At 35.9% G+C, this 21,232-nt stretch overlaps 1 protein-coding gene across 1 annotated transcript in view; it reads left to right on the top strand.

The window, feature by feature from the left end:
• LOC124166851 (neurotrimin-like) overlaps positions 1–21,232 on the top strand; it is a 495,488-nt gene that overhangs the window by 357,029 nt on the left and 117,227 nt on the right. Inside the window, exons 4-6 of the mRNA XM_046544557.1 lie at positions 1,891–2,098; positions 8,166–8,321; positions 11,852–11,980. Of these exons, the coding sequence (XP_046400513.1) occupies positions 1,891–2,098; positions 8,166–8,321; positions 11,852–11,980 (493 nt within the window). The remainder of the gene's footprint in view (positions 1–1,890; positions 2,099–8,165; positions 8,322–11,851; positions 11,981–21,232) is intronic.

Below are 21,232 nucleotides of genomic sequence, written 5' to 3'. Positions count from 1 at the left end.
TTGTTCTCGCGTGTGGCTATTAGTTTTTCTGTTGAAATCAACATCCTTACCTTCACAGCCGTTTCATGGAAAGTCTGGGACGATGATAAATTATATTACGGATTCTTTGCTTCAGCGAAGACGATTTACGAAATATTATTTGGCAATCCTTAGATTCATTGGACAAAATCCTTTATTATAAACATAACGAAATCAAGTTTGCAACTAAATGTAACCATGATCCCCTGAAATTCGTTATAATATGGTTTTACTGCGTTACAAGTTTCAAGTAGTAAGACAGAGACGTGATCCAGGGATGTTAATGAAAAACTGCAAACAATGAGTATTACTGATCTCTGCATTTCTTCAGGGTTTTCTTCCGCGTCAGCTTTTTTATAGACAACAGTTTCGCTGGCTATTCTGCCAGCGTCTTCAGGTCGAAGGTGTCGGCTGTTGGTTTCTGCCTCACTTATATACCGTAGGCTAGATGAAAGCTGCTCTGTGATTGGCTCTCCCTCTTTGATGACTCTTTTCCAGGCGCTGTGAAGGAAGTATCCATTTTCTCTATTGAAATTCAAGGTGTTTTTTAATGAACGGTGTTTTTTGTGTTTTTTAAATGGTGTTTTATTCAGAAATTAGACCTACGCCGTGGAAACCTACGTTCTAACAATGAGATGACTGCCGACGAGGAGCCTCAGCTATTGGAAGAAGTTTTATTTTCCACCAACGCGAAAGGAATTAACAACCTCACACTAACCTCTCACACCCGATGAACGCGCGTCACTAAACCGGGTGTAGGGTGTCACTGATTTGAGCGGCCGACGTGACTGCACTCGACGGGAGCCACATTGACGTGCTCGCGGTGAACCTCACGCGGCATTATTATCGGCGCGGCGAAATATATCAGATTCACACGAGGCCGAGGATAGCACTGATGAAGCCAATCAAATTATCGGTTTCCAATCTCACGCATTGAAGCCATGAGGGACGGTCGTTAATTCGTCAAAATAGTATGATCTGCAAACCATTAACCAAACCACCACAGTAGACCCCTAAAAGATCAATTGACTAGTGATCCCGTAAGGCAAGGGCTTCAGAAAGCCGATTGAATCCTCCTTGCGCAAAAGGCATCAGTGAGAAAGTCCGTATACACAACTTTATTATTGACAACTTCAAAACCAAAGTAGTTACATAATTACACAAGAAGAACTGAAACAAAATATATTATTACGCATAACACACTTGTGCGTGAACCGGCCGATATTTGGTAACCGCACTGTAATACACGAGTATAATTGACTAAAAAACACGAAACCCATTCCTTGCTAGTAAACTCATTAACACCAATGGCTCAGGTAAAATGGAGAATGTGGAAACATTTTACTGACAAATTGGTAGTTATTTATCCTCACGTCCTAGTTATTCAGCTTTCTTCGGCATAAGAATTTAAACAACTTTCCATCTCAACGAATTTTTAACTTTTGGATTTTAAATTCCGTTTCCTCTAGACGACAGATGAATATTTTAAAACGTTTGAGATTATTAAAATTCGATTTTTCAAAAATGGCAAATGTACAATCATTTTACTAACGGTTAGGTAGCTATACCGCATTATTTTCTAGTATAAAGCGTTCCTCAACAGAATAATTTCAAAAAATGAACGTTCGATTTGAATGAATGATTATCTCTCCGATTTTAAAGTCTGATTCCACAGGACGAAACACGTGAAGAAAAGATTTTGCAAAAATTTTGCGAATTATTTATTTCGATTTCCATAAAAACTAGAGCTCTCTTGACATTCGGCTCTCGTTAATAAAACCACCAGTATGACTACTGAATGTCATATTTTGGAGCAAACAGTTCATCTGTGAGTCCAGCCACTGATTGGTGGTCACTTATCTCTCATTGCAGGTGGCGTGGGTTCGCGTGGACACGCAGACCATCCTCTCCATTCACCACAACGTCATCACGCAGAATCCGAGGATATCCCTGTCGCACAACGACCACCGCTCGTGGTTTTTGCACATACGGAACGCACATGAGGCCGACAGGGGCTGGTACATGTGCCAGATAAACACGGATCCCATGAGAAGTCGGGTGGGATATATACAAGTTGTTGGTGAGTATATTTTTTTAGTTCCCATGTTCTGAATAGAATGGTTTATTGAAAACACAAAGAAGTAAGCACTAAAATATCACTAAAATAAGTTACTTAATACTTAACACTATAATGAGCTACTCTGAATGGAAAAAACAACAATGAGAAAAAAAGTTGAAAAAACAATGAAGTAATAAATTCCTTTCTGGCTTCATTTGGTGGAAGTTCGATATATTCATGACGAAAGAACACAAATGGTAATTTCCACACTTTTTAATTACAAAAATCGTCCTTTTATCATAGACGACGAAGATAACGGCAATAATATCACTAAAAAAGCTTCTTAATACCTAAAACTACAGTGAATAATATTTCTAAACGTTTACTGTTTTATACTTGCCCACGCCGTCAAGAAGAACATAGTGTGAAAATTTGCGAATTATCGACATATTTTCTGCGCTTTAAATGCAAAAATATGGAGGCATTAACATAAGGTTGAAGAAAAGAAAACTCAGTGAAAAATGGAATTCGCAAAAACCATCCCGTAAGTACGTACCGGACGAAAATTACAGTAAGATGGTTAAAATATGCGACTGAAAAAAGAAAAAATAACTTGACTCCGTGTGCAGACACAAAAAGTATTCCACTCATTAAGATTTCGAATTAGTAAAACGATTTCATCCTCGAGTGGTAATCGAAATCCGGTGTTTACTGCTTAGTAAAGGCCTAATCTCATTAACCGTCACCACACCTGTAAATTCTGCGGCTGAATTAATTCAAAGTTCCATTTAACAGATTTCCTCCAGATTTAGCCTACAGATGTAGTTACAACGGGCCTTAGATAGAATAATGAACCCGAAGAGCGATTGGGTTGCGGTGTGAACCTAGCACAAGCTATCAATCATTCACAAAAATAGTTTAACAAACCTCAAAAGTTCAGGAACTCAATTTCCTGCGCTACTGTTTGAACATTTATTTCGAAAGCCAATTGCCTATTTGAACATTTATTTCAATAGCCTATTGGATAGAAGTATTTTTGGTGGATAGAAAAATATAGAGCCAATATATTTTGATGAATATATTTTTATCAAGAGTAAATGATAAATGCATATGTTGGCCTTAAAATGTTCACCGCTCATAGTCCCCAAAACAAATGTATTTTGTCGGTTACTTCCACAAGGGGAAATATCAAACCACCTTAACATCGTGTAATCCACCTTGCTACTTTGCAATTTTGTATAACGAGGTATGATTATATTATCTTAGTTAAAGAAGATAATTTTGGAAAAATTGGTAGATTTCAGTCAAACTTTACTACCTGAGTATCTTACTAGCATTGCCTATTCATTCAGTAATGCAATCTATTCATAAACTTTAATAATAACCTGCTTAATAGTTTTCAATTGGCTGCTAACTTAGGGTGAAACTAGCGAAACATTAAAAGTAACAACAAATGGCAACAGTGGACCAAGATCTTTGAGTATGAGATGTAACACAGAATACAATCGGATTACGATTGGAAAAGAGTAACCTACAATTAAAATTTAACTGCACACGTACAAATATAAAACATCTGATGTGAAATAGTGGAACTTATCCTTGCCATAAGCTATTATCATACTTGAGGAAATTAAACTTTCCAGGTAATAGGCGTGTTTTGCTGTCAATGAATCTAACTTTTTTAAAGTAATCCAAGATAAAAAATCAAGTAAACCTTTTGTTACTGAGATTCCGATTCTATATTTGGTGCTTCCGCGAACATAAATACAAAATGGTAATTAAAAAAATTATAAAGTATGCACAAAACAGGTACAAGTTAAGTATTTTTGCATGTGGGATTCCTATTTGCTGATCAGTTTTTTGATCATTCTTTCAATTGCAAAAGCATACAATTATTTAAATAAACTATAAGATTCTTAAATATATTGATTTAAGTCATACTCAACCTACTTGAATGAGCTCACTTTCAGTGATATCTTTTATATTTTTTCCAAGTAGGCTTCCGCGGAGATTATGATGATATCTGGTGATTTTTCTGGGTATTCTTCCACGTTTATCCATTTTGTAGGACAAACAAAATGGATAAACGCGGAAGAATACCCGGAAAAATCACCAGATATCATATCTTTTATATCCTATATTCCTAATATGGATCGGTACTTAATCGCTTATCGCCGAACATTTTTAAAATCATGAAAACAATTCAAAAATCACGGAAATTAATTCATTTATGAAATTCAAAATCAAATTTTCTTCACTGGTGGCCACATCTTTACGATTATTTGTAACAACGAATCGAAGTATATTTTCAAAAATTTGGGCGAGAACCTTTAAGTACCTATGGATCCATTTAATAATATCTATTATCCTAATTATTCCTAATAATATTCCTAGCATCTATTCCTAATATATCATCAAATTCAGACCGAATTTCCACAGCATTTTAAACTTTGGTGTTCGGGAGGCATAAGTTAATGCTATCCAGTTACGAAATGATTCCTGTCTGAGACCTTGACATAAGCAGACAACTTCCCGTCAAAGGGTAAAAGTAACACCGAAAAAAAGTCATTATTCGGCGTGGAGATTCCGTGATGGCCGAAAACTCAATGGAAAAAATTCAAGGCCTCGATGTATAAATCCATTCATATTCCACTTTATCCCTGGATATTCATGCCACCGAGCTATCGGAGCTATTTGCTCTTGCCCAGCCACTGTAAAAGTTAATAAGTGAGTTAACCATTCCTTTTGTGATAGCTAACTCACTTCCGTATACATAGCAGAGATAAGCCGTTAAGTTAAGCCAGTTAGCCGTTCAACCAAAGTAAAATTTCTTGCTCCACGAATTACAAAGAAATAATCATGGTAATTAGGATCAAATTATTTCCTAAAACCCTAAAAAAAACTCGAATTTTGGCCAGAGTTGGGCCTTTCCCATGTACAGTCACATTTAACAGCTCCCATAAATATACACAGGGGAGCCTTATTAAAAAAGCTAGTTCTACGTATATTCTAGTACAAATATCCCACCAGAGCGACTGTACAGTAAAATATCGATATTTAAGCTACAATTATAGTGATAACAATACTTGTGTAGTAGAAAGGCCTTCATAGAAGATCCCAAAAATGAGGTAAAGTTGTGGCGGAAGGTTATCCTGAATAAAATATCACAGGATAAGTTTTCCATAGACAGGGAATTTATAAAGGAACTATTTATTATGCTTTCGCATGCATGTTGAGGACACTCAAAAATACCGTTTCATGAATCAGATGCCATTGAGAATCAGATGAGTATCGTGATAAAAAATGTTCCAATCAAAGCAATGATAACAGGAATGACTCTTTTCCGTTAAAACACGTAAGCCTATCTCGAAAACGAACACGTAACATAAGTAGAAAATTCAAAAACATAGCAAAAAAAGGAAATCAGACGAGCAAACTTATTCTACGATTGGTGAAAATTCATACTATTGAGAAATATACTGTAGATGGTGAATTAGATTGCGTTAAATGGAATATATGCACCTACTGAAAATGCTAAAAATTATAATCACGGTTTTGCTACTAAAATTGCGACTCATTTCTCGGGAGCGACTACATGGTAAGCGACTAATTTCATTAACGTTTTAAGTACCTCGACAACTTGCAATTTTAGGGTCATATTCATTATGTTGCTCTTACTGCTGCCCGGATCGCTGTTTTAATACTGCTCGCGTCCAGATGTTCCCAATGTCGATGGGGTCCAAACTTCAATACGCAATTGAAGCAAAACCAGAAGAAGGTAAATATTTATGAGAAATTTCATTCTCAGAAACAAAATTAGTAACCATTATTTACATTTAAAAATAAGGTAGCTGGTTATACTATATAGCATTCAAAAGAGAGCACTTAAATATATGCCTGTAAAGAAAGAAAAATTTTAAATATAAAATGAAAACTAAAGAGGTAAGCGTCTACTGCATTCGTAAACTAAAATGATAGGTTGGCAAATATTTAAAAATACATATATAAAATAAAATAAAGAATTGTCTTGATTTAACGCTGTCTCAGGAAATATGATAATCTTAACATATGTGAGTTTGGGGTTGATATCGCAGAGATATGCAAACAAGAATAAATCGTAAACGCTTGGTTTCAATTAAATCCGTGCAATCAAGAACGAATCAGTACATTTAAATACTTGACTAGCTAAAGGTATTGTATTACAAGCCACAACCAATCAAAACTACGAAATCCTAACTAATTTTTCAAATTCTTAGGCATAAAATTTCCAATAAAATGAATTATAAATAAAAATAATTGCAGCCTAGTGATTAAATTTTCTTATGATGACTCAAGGACAAGCATCACTTATGTAAAATCAACGAAAAAGAAACAAAAATATATACTTCTAGAAGCGATGCTCCGTCGTTAGCTAAGGGTGACTGGAAAAAGGGAATACAAGAGGCACATAATGAGGGATGAGGAAGCGAAATTTTTAAGATTATACACCGTGATAAACTCAAAAATCTCCAATATATTCTGCCCTACCAATTAACATGAGAACTTTAGAAGAGGAAAGACAAAATTGAGGAAAAGGCGATGAAATAAACTAATATAGACCTCCTATAATCAAATTGGTAGACGGCAGAGGAAAGAAACTAATTATGTTTTCTTGAAATTGATTCAATTTAGCAACGGCGACGCTATTGCTTGTTTCGCGGAAATGAAAAGTTTCTCATCGGCGGAAGGAAGTAATAAATACACGTTGGAATGAAACATAGGAGAGACAGGAGAGGAGTTTCTACGACAGAATTTTAGGACGAGATGAGTAATTTGATGATTTTTAAGACCAATATTTGCATGAAACTCTAGCCAAAAGTTACACCACTCAATGTTATGTTAAATAAATTATGATTTTTAAAACATTCACAACGGTTGGACCCACAGTGGCTGATAGCATTCGCGCTTGCTCTCGGAGCTTTGTGCACTCAAATTTTACGTCAAAAAGACATTATGCCACGGTATTTAAAAAATAGACACGAGTTCCTCAAAGGCTAAAGCATGGCGCAGCATAAGTGATTTTTACTTCATAAATTACAACTCAGGGTAAGACGTTACCGCAAAAATAACCAAATGCGTCATACTTCAGTGAAACAGTGTACTTACTACTTACAACATACTTGAGTGAAACAATGCGTCATACTTAAGTTTGGCTAGAGTTGGCTAAATATAAAGATATAATATTAGAATTATTTAAGTAAAGAAGAGATTGTCTGCTTCCATACTTCTTTATTTCTACCCGCTCAGATTTCGGCACATAATGCCATTTTCAAGGTGAAAAATTGACATTATTGCCGAAACCTGTGTTGGTAGAAAAAAAGAATTGTGGATATATAAAAGTGCTTTCATTATGTTAAATATCAAAGATTTCCATCGAATTACGCTGGAATCTGTATCCTCGAAGAGATTTTCTTCGCTTTTTCGGTCGTCTTCATGAAAAAAGTCTTCATTCGGTTAAATTCAAAGGAAACGTCAGCAATAGTCAATGATCAAAATACAATTTCAGAAAACTATACACAATCCTTAGAATGAGGAATAACATGATGGGGTAATGCTAGACAATTCATTAATGTGTTAATGAGGCAATCAACGGAACATGACGTTGTTGATATCAGAGAACAATTAGTAAGAGCATGCATTTAAAGAAAAAATAGTAAATTATCATCGAATGCGTGATTCAAAATCTTAATTCTTCCAACCGACACCTTTTCAAAAATTCTATTGCAAGTAAAACTGCAATATTAAGACCAACAATCGCAATTACATTTTATCATTTTATGCTTACCAACTGACATTATAACATTGGCTGAGATAAAGAGAATCACGGATGAGAAGACACTACTGCCTCCTCAAAAACTTGTGTAAATATGTATAAAGAGTAATTAAATACTTCCATATCATCTAAAAATACTTTGCTCTCAAACAATGATGCTTTTTGCAGAATCAGTCATATCAAATTGTCCTCAGCCGTGCTTGTAAACTGAAATTTGAAGGAACTATTAACTCACAATTTCGCTTCTTTTTCACTAAACTTTTGCGTTCTTTCCAGTTCCTCCAATTATCATCGATCAAGAGACGAGCGCTGACATGGTCGTGAGGGAGGGATCCAATGTTACTTTGGTATGTAAAGCTGAGGGCTATCCAGAGCCATACGTCATGTGGCGGCGAGAGGATGGAGAGGATATTAACTACAATGGAAGAAACGGTAACTGTTTCAGTGATAAGTCAATCAACAGTATGCTTAATATAATAATTAGTGCTTCCCTTGTGCATGATGTGGATAGATTCTTCATGAAACTCCCAACAGGTGAGCTATACAGTCAGAGCCGATATTTCAATGGCTAACTCTACCATTGTCTTCAGGGCGTTGACTGCCGGGACGAAATTTGTGAGGATTAAAAAAAGACGACAAGATCGACAACGGCCAATCAGAAACAATCCTACGCATGGCTGTAATATATACTTATAAACCAAGGAGGCTGTGAATATCTGGGGGCGGCACCACTAGTTTCGAGCGTGGAGCGCAGTGTGGCCGGAATGGGGATGCTTGGGTAGAGCAAGCCACGCCCACTTTGGCAAAAACATTGACAAATTCATAAGGGTCAATGCTAACTATTTGGTAAAATTTTTAGACATAACTCGTAATTACATTAAAATTAACTATGGAAAGCACAATGTAAACTAGTCATTTTCCTGCACTTATACACGTATTGAATTTTACTATAGCCAACGGAATTATCAAATACAGTAATAAAGTATATTTTCAAGGATATCCCACCAGTAAAGTGGCTAACAGAGTGTTTATACATTAATAAAAGTATCGCGAATGATGATAAAAATCCTATGACAATCACCGACGAAATACTAACGATTATTATTTTTTTTTCTTTTCCTGACCTTGTTTAATATACGATACAATATTTCTTGGAGTTACCATTAATTTTGATGTAAAAAAATTAAAATCAAAATTAATGGTAACCTAGGTGTGGCAATACCTTAGCAACAAAACATCGATAAATATGTTCAAAGTTAAGAGGTATGTCAAAATGTTTTGTGTATTCCATTCTGTTCTGCAAATTATATATTATTGTATAAAAAACCCGATCGTACCTTTTTTATGTTTAAATATTGTATATCGTTTTAATCTTTGTATTTTACATTGTTCATACTTTTTTCTTACATAGCCCTGATGATGATTTAAAAATAAATCGAAACGTTGGCTGAAACTTGTTTTAAAATTGACCTAAACTCCAAGAAGTATTATATCGTATACTAACGATTATGGCAGCATTTTTCAGTTAAATAATTCATTTTAGAACAAATCTTAGCCACCTCAAAATATCAGTAGGAGACTAAGTCCAAAAATTGTCAAACTAAGATGGCGGAACTTTGACGATGCCAAAAACACGGAAACAGCGCCTCAAGATTTTACAGCATCCTTACTATAAACCTATAATATATACATACAAACCCGGATAACTTTAACCCAACACTTAACGCCCTGGGGACGATGGTAGAGTTAGCCATGAGCACTGAAGACTGAACAGCTCATCTGATGGGATTATCGTATAGAATTCATCCGCAACTGAATGCTTTGCTAAAAATGACACATTGAATTATCTTTACTTTAATAAATTAATAGTAAGTAAAGTATTATAATCAGTCAAGTAAAAAATCTGGATCATGTCTTTGAAACAAATAAAGAACTTACAAAAACTATTTCCAAGCATGAGCTTTTAAAGTTCAAGATGGTACATCCCTCATCTAAGATTCAAACTTGAAGAGCCTTTGAAGTTTCAGTTTCGGCTAAAAATATTTCGCATTGATAAATTAAAATTAAATATTAAAACTAAATGACAATTGGAGAAAAAATAGTAACAAAAAACTGCATGGAAAAACAGCATTAAATTAAAGACATCAATTTTAAATATACGAAAAAAGCTATCCTTACTTATAAGCTAATACAGTAAAAATTTTACATGTTCACGTAAAACTTTTGAATTTTAAATGTTTTACCAGGCAAAATTTAATATCATGAGATACAACTGATTGTGAGATAGAATCCCAATTTCTTATTTGTTTTAGCAGAGTGGATTACGAGGAAACTAAAAGGCAAGAATTAGTTCACTGAGATTTTTAATAACTCAACTGCAAGCAAGGCAATCGGTGGAAAAATGAACGCACAAATTTGCGCAAGACTAAAATAAGTTGGTAATGAGTCCATGAAGGTTTTCACACCATATAGATTGAGAAGCTGATTAGCAATTAGGAGAGCACTACATATTATATGAACACATGACTCAACGCTATCATAAAACATACAGAAAAACTGCGAATTAATTCAATCAATTAGAGTAATAGATGAAATCATTAATCAGTAAATGTAATAGTAAATGCAGTGTGTGGCAATTTTTTTCCATTGGCGATTACCCTATAGCCCCGTAAGAAAGTGTATAGATGCTACAGTGCCGTACATTCATGCGTATTATTTGCCTATACCGCAGGATGCTCTAGCATCTGCGAGAAAAAGGTAGAAAGCTAAACTTAAAGCATTAGTACAAAATTTGCCGAGGCTCCATAGGATCGTGTCATACATCGTTTTACTATTTATTTATTTGACTACAACAACAAGTCATTTAAAATAGTTTAAAGGTAAAATTCTAGCTTCTATGGCCGAAAGAGTGAAGAAGAACACGCGAAAATCTATGAAAACGGCGAAACGGTCGTCTTCTTCATCTCGTCACGGGCAAAATATTTTATAAGTGCATTTTATTTTATTTTTATTAATATATAGACATCTTTTCATAACAAAAAGCTTTTTTAAATTCAATTTTACCCATTCCTTGATTTTTTTAATGGCCGAAGGGTATATTTCAATTTTTGAGGTGTAGAAAAGAAAATTAATATCGAAGTTACGTATGCTAATTTGAAAAAATATTTCAAAACTTTTCATGAAGGGAAATGTTAACTTTATTCCTCTTACTTAAAATAAACCAATAAGATGAAAATCGTCCCGCGGCAATGCACTCTACCAAAAGGACGACCGATTATGTTTCAAATAGGTTTAACCAATTATGTGACTACACCGTAACGATTACATGCCATGTCCATTGGTTTGAAGCTCAATAATCGTATTTTTTTTATTAAATTGGTGCATTGAAAATCATATTTCTGTTGAATTATGTGACATATATATACTAGTTAAAAGGATAAAAACAAGTGACTCGATAAACAGAGGTTTTTGAAAATACATACCTACAAATTCCGTAAATACCTCTCTTGCCCTACGCAATTCTCTGCTTCGAAATAAACATTAAATACAGTTCATACAATTAATTTATTACACTTTATTCTACAATAGCTACATCCACGGCAGGAAAGAAGAGAAAATGCGACCGATCGAGTCGTGCGTCCCCTCAAAAAGGCACCGTTCACTTCATCAGGAGGTACGTAGCCACACACAAAAGGCTTTATATTCGCGTCTAATGGGGTCTAGATAACTTTGTTCACGTGCTTGTTTACAAAGAGCAGTTTGCGTCCTTCCGCAGGATTATCAATCACTACTGGGATCGCTTGTGTGTCCCGCGCGACTCTTAGGAGATCAAAAGGGTTGAATCAGGAGTCTCTCCGATCGTTGACACGGCGTTTAGCCATAACGGGCCTCAGCCATGCGCTAAGCGCCTCCGTTGAAAATACCATTCCGCCAGCTAATCCCTCGCCCTTCTCCCCCCCCAGTGAACGTCATTGACGGCGAGGTTATGACGGTGACGAAGGTTAGCCGCCTTCACATGGGAGCTTACCTGTGCATAGCATCGAATGGAGTGCCGCCGTCTATCAGCAAAAGGGTGCTGCTGCGAGTTCAATGTGAGTATTAGGCTAAAGATGTTGTTCCATTGCCACTAGATGCAGGTGAGAGAATCCATCTCATTTCCCTGCGGATTCCAATCCAATTACAAGACTGCAACGTAGCCATTGCATTCCAAGTCAATTGGTTTTGAGCTCAATAAGCATGTGTTTATTTTAAGTGTGGTATTTAAAATCACGTTTTTGTTACGTGAGATGACGGAGTTAAATAAATTCAGATGATGAAAACGAGTAAATTGATAAGGGCTTTGAAAATATGTATCAATGCAATATTTATCCCTTTACATAATTATCTACTTAAAAACAAATATTAACTAAAATTAATCGATTACACTTCATTCTACAGTTGGTATATTGAATGAGGAAACATAGCATCCAATGAGGATAACATCCACTGCTATATCTATTATCTAAATATCGTAAAACTAATTGAATATTAATATATGACAAAATGAAATACTATTTGGAATGCATTTATATCTTGTGTAACCAAAACTCATGCATGGCCAGAATACATTCTCTTTCTATGAGGATGAATTAACAGTAATTTTGAAAATTCTTCTTTTTCTTGCATATTTGTGTTTTTGGTAAGAAATTTAAAACGTGATATTTCCCTGCGCACACTCAAATTTAGCATTGTTCTTGCGCGAAATACCTCATTAAGATGTTTAATATGACTTTAACATTCTTCTAATAATTATTCAAAACTGTTTCCATTGGGTCAGAATAACGTATGTTGGCAATAGATGATTAAAAATTGGAGAGATAATATAATTACCATATCAGATATTATACAAAGCCTTCTGTCTACATATCACATTTAGTTTATATTATTCGTCATTTATAAAACTAACTTTAGTGCGTACTCAAGCCAAATAATGACCATCAAAACTTACCTAGGATTTCTTGATGAGACACAAGCCGGTAATAACACTCAAACATTTACTATACAAACAGACCCCGGCTTTGGCAAGTTAGTTTCAAGTTTTAGCCTTTTACCTTCAAATTTTCAGTCTTCGTCTTCGAAACCCGGTTCGGTTGTTGTAAAGTACAAACAGTGCTTTTTCCATTGAGAATGCAAAATACCTCCATAAAGTGACTCAAGAAAGTATTTCCACCGATTAGTTTGACACTAGGAACAGTACACGGGAATAGGTAGCACACCAAAAATTCTTCAAACCAACAGTCGTTATTTTATAAACGTATTAAAACCCTCATTATTCAATCATCTTCCTGTTCACGACACAAAGGAATGTATAAAGGAGGTTAATGAAGGATAACTGACCGACCTCAGACCGTGGTTACATGGTATTTTTCTCCGGTAAACGCACGGAATTTGCGGGAGCTGTGAAAGGTTGTCTGTGAACGTCGGAAGGCCGCGAGAGTGAATAGAAAAGGGAAAAACGGGAGAGGAAAGCTAGCGAGGATTTTGAGACGGATAATGCAGAGATGAGACAGAGAAAGTGCTGGAAGCGAACGCAGGAAACTATTTTCAACTACGAGTACCTAGTATACGCGAATAGGTACCACACCAAAAAAATATAAACTCTTGGGTGAGAAACTACTTCATCACCATCAGGGCTAAGACTGACAGAATTACTGCAGTGACAATCTGTCTATTTAAATTGATGAGAATCAGTCTTTATCATTGTGACGATGAGGGAGTTTCTCATCGAAACGTTGGCCTTGCCCCGTCCCTAAGCCGAGAAGTTTTTATCAATAGTATTCGCCGGGAAAGTTTACGATATACGATACCAAAAATTCCTTACCCCAACGGGTATTATAGACTGGAATTGTGATCTCATCAAGGCAAAGAACCTTCATTATTCAATTATATTCAAATGCACGACAGAAAAGAATTCATAAAGGTGTTTGATAGAGGATAGCTGACACACTTTACTATGAATACAAGCTTGTAATACTTCTTAATCATTTAATACGCAATCAAAGCCCTTTTTCAGCAAGTCAGTTCCATACTCCCAGGTTTTAACCAAGAAAACTTCATTGAATCATTTATACCAAATTCGGTAATCGAATTAAATTAGAGTGAATTATAAATAAACAGTGCATGTTCCATTAAGAATGCAAAATTCCTCCATAAAGTGACTCAAGAAACTATTTCCACCTATGAGTGCCCATTACACGGGAATAGGTAGCACATCAAAAATTCCTCAAACCAAAAGTTGTGATTTTATCCTCATTATTCAATCATCTTCCTGTGTACGACACAAAGGAATGTATAAAGAAGCTCAATGGAAGATAACTGACCGACCTTGGACCGTGGTTACACGGTATTTTTCTCCGGTAAACGCACGGAATTTGCGGGAGTTGCGAGGGGTCGTCTGCGAACGTCGGAAAAGGCCGCGAGAGTGAAGTGAAGAGGGAACAATCGAGAAAGGGAAGCTAGCGAGGATTTTTGGGGGGGCGGAAAATGCAGAGACGAAATGGAGAAAGCGCCGGAAGCGAGAGTGGAGGATGGGGTAGAAAGGAAGTGGGTTCGTAGAAGGGAAGGGAGGAATAGGGTAGTGCCTGGACCGAGAGAGAGGTGAGGAGGAAGAGGAGAAGGAGAGGTCGGTTGGGAAAGGTTTGCAGGGGGAGGTGAGAGACGTTTTGGCCGGAAGAAAAGGGAATGCAGAAAAGGGGAAAGAGGGGGGTCTGATGGGTGATGCCGCAAAGAATGGAGTTCCGCGAATCAAGAAGATTGTGACTAATTCAAAGCGTTATATCTTCAAAGGTAGCTTACCCTTTATACGCATAGGTAAACGAATGTGCGAGATTCGCGGAAAAAATAGCATTCAACAATGAAAAATGAATTCAACTTCTTATATGGCTCTCTCTTAAATCATAAAGGTATGCAGCATGCAGTAAAATGCTTTCTCATACAATGTATTCCTAGGATTAATTTGAAGTTTTCTACGAAAGCACAAATTTACAGAAAGAATAGTACGACAATTTTTAAGCATATATATTCCTGTATTGGAATAATTTAACACTATATTTATGGATTAAATGGATCAAATACAATTAGTAAATGATCCGTATATTTATTTATAATTCAAATCGTAATATTTTCAACGGGAGCGGACCCTTAATGTATAGGTAAACGAATATGTGAGATTCGCGGAAATAATAACATTTCACAGGAGAAAATTAATTCAACTTCTCATTTGACTCAGTCATATACCATGCAGCTTTTATAATTCATTTGAAGTATTCATATAATTCTTCAGGTAAAGCAAAGAAAATTTATAGAAATGAGACCAGAAAAATTATATAAAACTATATATTCCTCCCTTTAAATAAGTTGACGGAAAGGGTTGCATGCGGAGGTACGAGACGTTTTGGCCGAAAGAAAAGGAAATGCATAAAGAGGGAGAGAGGAAATCTAATTGGTGACCCCACAAAGAATGGAGTTCCAAGAATCAAGACTATTTTGACGAATACAAAGCATTATATCTTCAACGGGAGCTAACTCTTTATGCGCGTCGGTAAAAGAATGTGCGTGATTCGAGGAAATGAAACATTCAACAATGGAAAATGAATTGAACTTCTTGGATTACTCACTCTTAAACCACACCGCTCGTATAATGCTTTCTTCAATTCTGGGAAAAATTTGAAGTTTTCAGAAAACTTCTACAGTAACTTCAAAAATTTTAAGAAAAAAATACAAAAATAAATATTAAATAAGATGTGTTACTGCATTGGAACAAGTTGAATCTATGGATCTAATGAATATAAGTAAATAAATAACCAAGCAATATACTTGTGCCGTATTTAAAGCATTATAGGTTCAACGGAAGCTAACCCTTTATGCGTAAACGGAAATGTGGGATTCGCGGAAATTAAACATTCAATAATGTCAAATGAATTTTTTTTTGATGACTCACTCTTAAATCATGCAGCTTTTATGATGCTTTCTTTAATTCTGTTAATACATTGAAGTTTTCAGAGATATTTTACATTTACACGCAATAAAAATGCACAGAAATGAGAGCACAAACAAAATGATATGTTCATGCGCTGAAATAAGCTAACACGATATTGATGGACCAAATAAATATGAGCAGACTTGTGCCCAATTTAAAGCATTATGTCTTCAAGGGGAGCTGACTCTTTATAAGAAAATTAACTAATATGCAAAATTCGTGGAAATAAAAACATTATACAATGGAAAATGAATTTTACTTCCTAGATAACTCACTCTTAATTCATGCAGCTCCTATAATTCTTTCTCGTAAAATATAAATTCTAGAAATAATTTGAAATTTTCAGAGAAATTCTACTGTTGGAAGCAATGAAAATATACAGTTTCAATAAAGGAAATTAGCAAGCAATGAAAATTTATTCACAAAATTGATCATATATTTACATGCTCTCAGATGCCTTTTCATCATAAGAATGAACAGTGTGAGTGAAGTAAGTTATAAATACACGTGCACCTTTTCAAATATTTCAATTTGAACGTGGATTGATTTTTCATGCCTTTAGGTTACATCACAAAGGGCCTTGTACACAAGGGGAATATTTTATAAGCAATTTTATCGGTTACATCGTCATCAATGACATATTCCAAATTTGCTGAATTCCTGGAGACATAAGTACCTTCTATCATCTACACGTTTACCTATACTTTTAAGAATTACAAGGATTCAATTGCTAAAAATAAATAAATATGCAGGATAAGTTTATCTTTTAATCATTTATTTTAGTGTGTTCACTCCAATCATTAATTTTAATTGATATACAGTTTTTCACTCAAAATAATATCCACTAAAAACACTATCCGTAGACACGGGTATTTTTTACAAAAAAAACTATTTGAATCAATGTAAGTAATTAATAGTGAACCTTCTTTAAAAATGATCTAAATAAAAATTTAACCTGCTCGTTTGTTTCTTTAAAACAACACAATGGTACTTTGTTTCCTGACCCGGGCGATAACTGAAGACACATGTAAATATTCGTTTACATTCCAAGTATCCCTCCTTTAACACGGTGAAAGAGGACGCAATATGAGTTTTTTCACTCACAGACGTTTGAGGGATGAAAGTTGGAGAAGTGAGAGGAAGAAACAGTGAGAATTGAAGGGTGGATCTCCGGCAAGGATTGAGATAAGGCAAGTTAAGAGACGTGAATGAGGTTAGGGGTTGCATAATCTCCGGGGCTGGAGTGGAGCGGCTCCAATTCAAAAGCCTGCCTTCATTAATTCATTTTATTGCCGGGGGTCGGTTTCGGATAGGGCTGCGCAGCACCACGGGCCCGGGAAATGGGAAGGGCGCGGAGAGGGTGGAGGGAGGACCACAGCGGAGCAGGAAATGCGAGGGTTTTCCGCGATAGCAAGCGGCCAGTGGGAGCATCCGAGTAGGCCGCGTCCATAGCGTGTTGATTGAAACGATGCGGGCGGAGAACAGGGTCGATACAAGTTGCTTCCAAACCCAAACGAGGAAATGGCATTGGTCAAGAGGGTGAGGACACGCATGAAATTTTAATAACGTTTCTTTCGTATGAAAATGAATTGTTAATCGAACAATTCCTCGAGCTTCGATAAGGAAGATACGGTTTGTTATGAATCAAATTAAAAGAGCTGTCATCAGTAATTTAGTAATAGCATGTTTTTATGAATGAAGGGAAACATTACTATCAGCTATTTACCTTATATGGACGAATTGTTCCCACTAAACTGGTTAATTGTTTTCTCTATCGCGACGTGGTACTTACAATTACAGATATTGAATCTGTATGTTTAAATCTTCAATATATACCTACACAGAAGACGGTTTTTAACATTTCCTGCACCTAAAATACGAATATTTTACATTTGAGAAAATAATGAAATAAAATATTCAAATTTGAGATAAAGGAAATGTTGACCAGGATTTGCCTTTTCTATTTACCCAAAAATTGCTAAATGAGAGCGTGAACAAGAAACAAGAGATTTACCACCAAAAAATTACAAATCAAATAGAAAAGAAAGGTCCTCTAAATTCCATTTCGTATTTGCAAACAGCTCTTTCCAAGAAAGTAGCTGAATGAATCAAAGAGTTGGTTACGTGTTTTCAGCGACCTTGCACGTCTTTATCGTCATAAAAAAACCGTATCAATTTTCACTAGAGCAAGAAGCTACTAGCAAATCTGATTTTAAGGAACCAGAATAATTTAGGGACTAGTGTACCTTCGTCTTTGGTAAACATGTTAACTTCGCGGTCTACATGTTTACCAATTGCTCTGGGTCGATGGAGAAAAATTGGGTCTAACGAGAAAAATTTGATAAAAAGTCAGATATTCCCTCCTTTCATTATTTTACATACGTTTCCGCTAATATTAAATCCGCGAAATAAGTACCAACACTTTTAAATCGAATTTTAAATCACTGCCAACCTCTGATCTCTGTTATTTCAATTATTGGCAAACTTGTATATCAGAATTTATATGAGAGGAAATGGTATAATCAACTTTCCATCTTTCGGCACCACACCGCTCTAAATAAGTTCCTTTAAATAATTGCGACAAGTGGGGGAGGGTGATGTAGCTAGGACATAGTGTGCCTAGGAACGTTTGAAACTACCGACAAGTTCTGCAACCTGGCGGTTTTAAAGTAAGCTATTATGTGAAATGCGTTGCTAGATCTTAGCATATGTAAATTGTAGTCCAGTTGGGTTATACTTACAAAGAAGACGCTAGTTTGAAGTTTTTGTCGCTGAAAATTAAATATTTTTAGTCAAAAAATCGTTCACTCGAACAGTGGTTATCGTAGCACAGGTGAAATCGACATATAATGGTGATTAGTATTAGTGACTTACTTGGTATTTTTGACGTAATATTTTCCAGACAAATCAGCCGACATTAAAAATGGCTACCTGTTGTACCAATGAAAACAAGCCCATGATGAACCTGGGAACATGTTCCTATTTTTCTGTGATTTTTGAAGTCAGAGGAAAATTATGGTCTAGTATTCTATAATTTGAATTTATGTGTTACATTCATTACATAATTGGATTATAGAGAATGCTCTTAATTTTGGAAAGGTTTAACCTAACCTTATTTCTAGTTGAACGGAGTTATATTTTAAAATTCAGTTTTTACCTATGCTACATTAATTTTCTTTTTGTAGCACTTTAATATACTTTCAAATTTAATAAACATATAATATTATTATTATTATATTATTTCCATTTTCACGTTTTTAATAACTGTTCCCACCAATCTAACTCGTGCTCCTAGGTACAAAAGGTAGTGTTCCTAGGTAGCTACATGAACATGATTTACCAAGGAACAATAAAAAATACACTTAGAAGTTTTAATTACATCCATTAATAATAAAGTTATAAGTCTAAAACTTAAAACCTATGTTAATTAATACTGATGGATTGAATTGCTACTATTATATTAAATCTTCAGTATATATATTGCGCTTTATATAAAGAAATTGAAAAATGGTTCCCTGGTACAACACTCTCCCCTACTCAGTTTTTTTATTATAATGTTGGTGAATATAAACCATAAATCCAACTTCATGAGTATATAATTGATTAACGGCCTCGTAGCTGTTTGTCTAAGGTAAGGCGCAAATTCGGAATATACTACGGAGTACGTGGTTAGATTCCTAATCCGGGGGAATTTTTTTCTCATGGCAAATCGAGTATATTTCAAAGCCCTGTACATTATCGGTAATATTTTCTAGCGCAGGTTTGAGGCTCCCAAGCGGTTGTGGCTTCTTTGAAGTCTTCCCTCCCTCGCGTTACCATACTTGATGGACCGCGAGGGCCTATCATATAGTACCATGAGCCTTGTTATAATTGCCGTGGGAATTCTGGCTTCCTACACAGATGGTCCGGGTCCTAATTCCGGCGGTGACAGAGATTTTTTCCTGCTGACAGAGATACCTGCTGAGTGCTTAGTGGAGGACACTTCAAGTGTATCACTCAGTCCGTCAGATGGTACGTTAAACTGTGATCACCTTGGCGCCTGTCGGCCTGTTAGGAGTATGCTAATGCCGACGCCGGGTTTCTCTCCACCCTTACCTCCCTGCACTTCTCTCATGGCGCAAATGGCCCTAGCTGTCGGACACCTCCTTCATATACCATATGAATTCAGATACCCTGGACGGCGTAGTGGTCTGCGCAGTAGCCCGGAAAGCCAAAGTCCGTGGTTCGATTCCCAGTCCAGGGGAAATTTTCTCATGGCAGTTCATGTCTATTGCAATATCATATGAGGGGGCTAGAAGCCAAGGGGTACAAGTGATTTCTTATTCTAAACAAAGTTAGGTACGAAAATTAGGGTATGAAAAAAACGATATCAACCAGATTTTAGTAGTGTGTTTCATTTTTCACTCGTTGTCAGCACAGAACAGAGACTAACTCACATCTCTTGGCTACCAAGTTTTTGTACATTTCATTTATCAGTTTTGTACCTAACTCTGTTTAGAAATAAAATCACTTGTACTAGTGATGAGCAGATCTGTGATTTTCCAATCACTTCGTTATCTGTGACTGCTACTCATCGGTAACGGTGATTCTGAACTGTGATTGCGATCACTGAGGAGAATCACTCATAAAAGTCAGCCGTGGTTTGTAGCGCTGCTATTCCTGCTATTTTGTGCAATTCCAATGAATGAGCTCTCCGCAAGAGGAACGAATAAATTTATTGAAAATTGGAAAATTAGGCAAAATATTTTTTGAAGGAATGGTTCTGTATCTGACTATATTACGATAAATAAGTAAATTTGATAAGTATGGCAAAGGAATTGATAAGTGGCCCTCATTAAAATCCCGTCGGCATTTTTTTAACATATTTTATAATTAAACCATCATGACTCAAACCATTAGCTGTATATTTCGTAAAGAATGTGTTTATCATCGTAAAACATGAATAAGACATCCTTTATTATACTGTTGGTAGTTGGTATCAGGGGTAGCAGCCGAAGCTATCTTCACCGTATTCACAGTTGCAGTGATTTCGAGTATTTAGTGATTTATTTACCGGCAGTGATCGGCTACTTCTCATCAATCACAGGTAGCGATATATCGCTCATCACTTGGTAGCAGCCTGTTGTATCTTCACCGAATCCATCGATCCAATCACAGTGATTTCGAGCATCAAGTCACCGACAGTAATTGCTACTTTTCAGTAACGGTGATTCAGTCACACTTAGCGATATATCGCTCTTCACTTATTTTTACCCCTTGGCTCCTCACCCCCTCACATCTGAATGAACGTCCATCTGCAGGGCCACGCTCTGGAAGGGTGTCCGAG

Source organism: Ischnura elegans, chromosome 10 (genome assembly GCF_921293095.1).
Source record: "Ischnura elegans chromosome 10, ioIscEleg1.1, whole genome shotgun sequence".
Lineage (NCBI taxonomy): Eukaryota > Metazoa > Arthropoda > Insecta > Odonata > Coenagrionidae > Ischnura > Ischnura elegans.
Note: the sequence above shows the minus strand (reverse complement) of the source record. Positions and strands in the feature narration are given on the sequence as shown.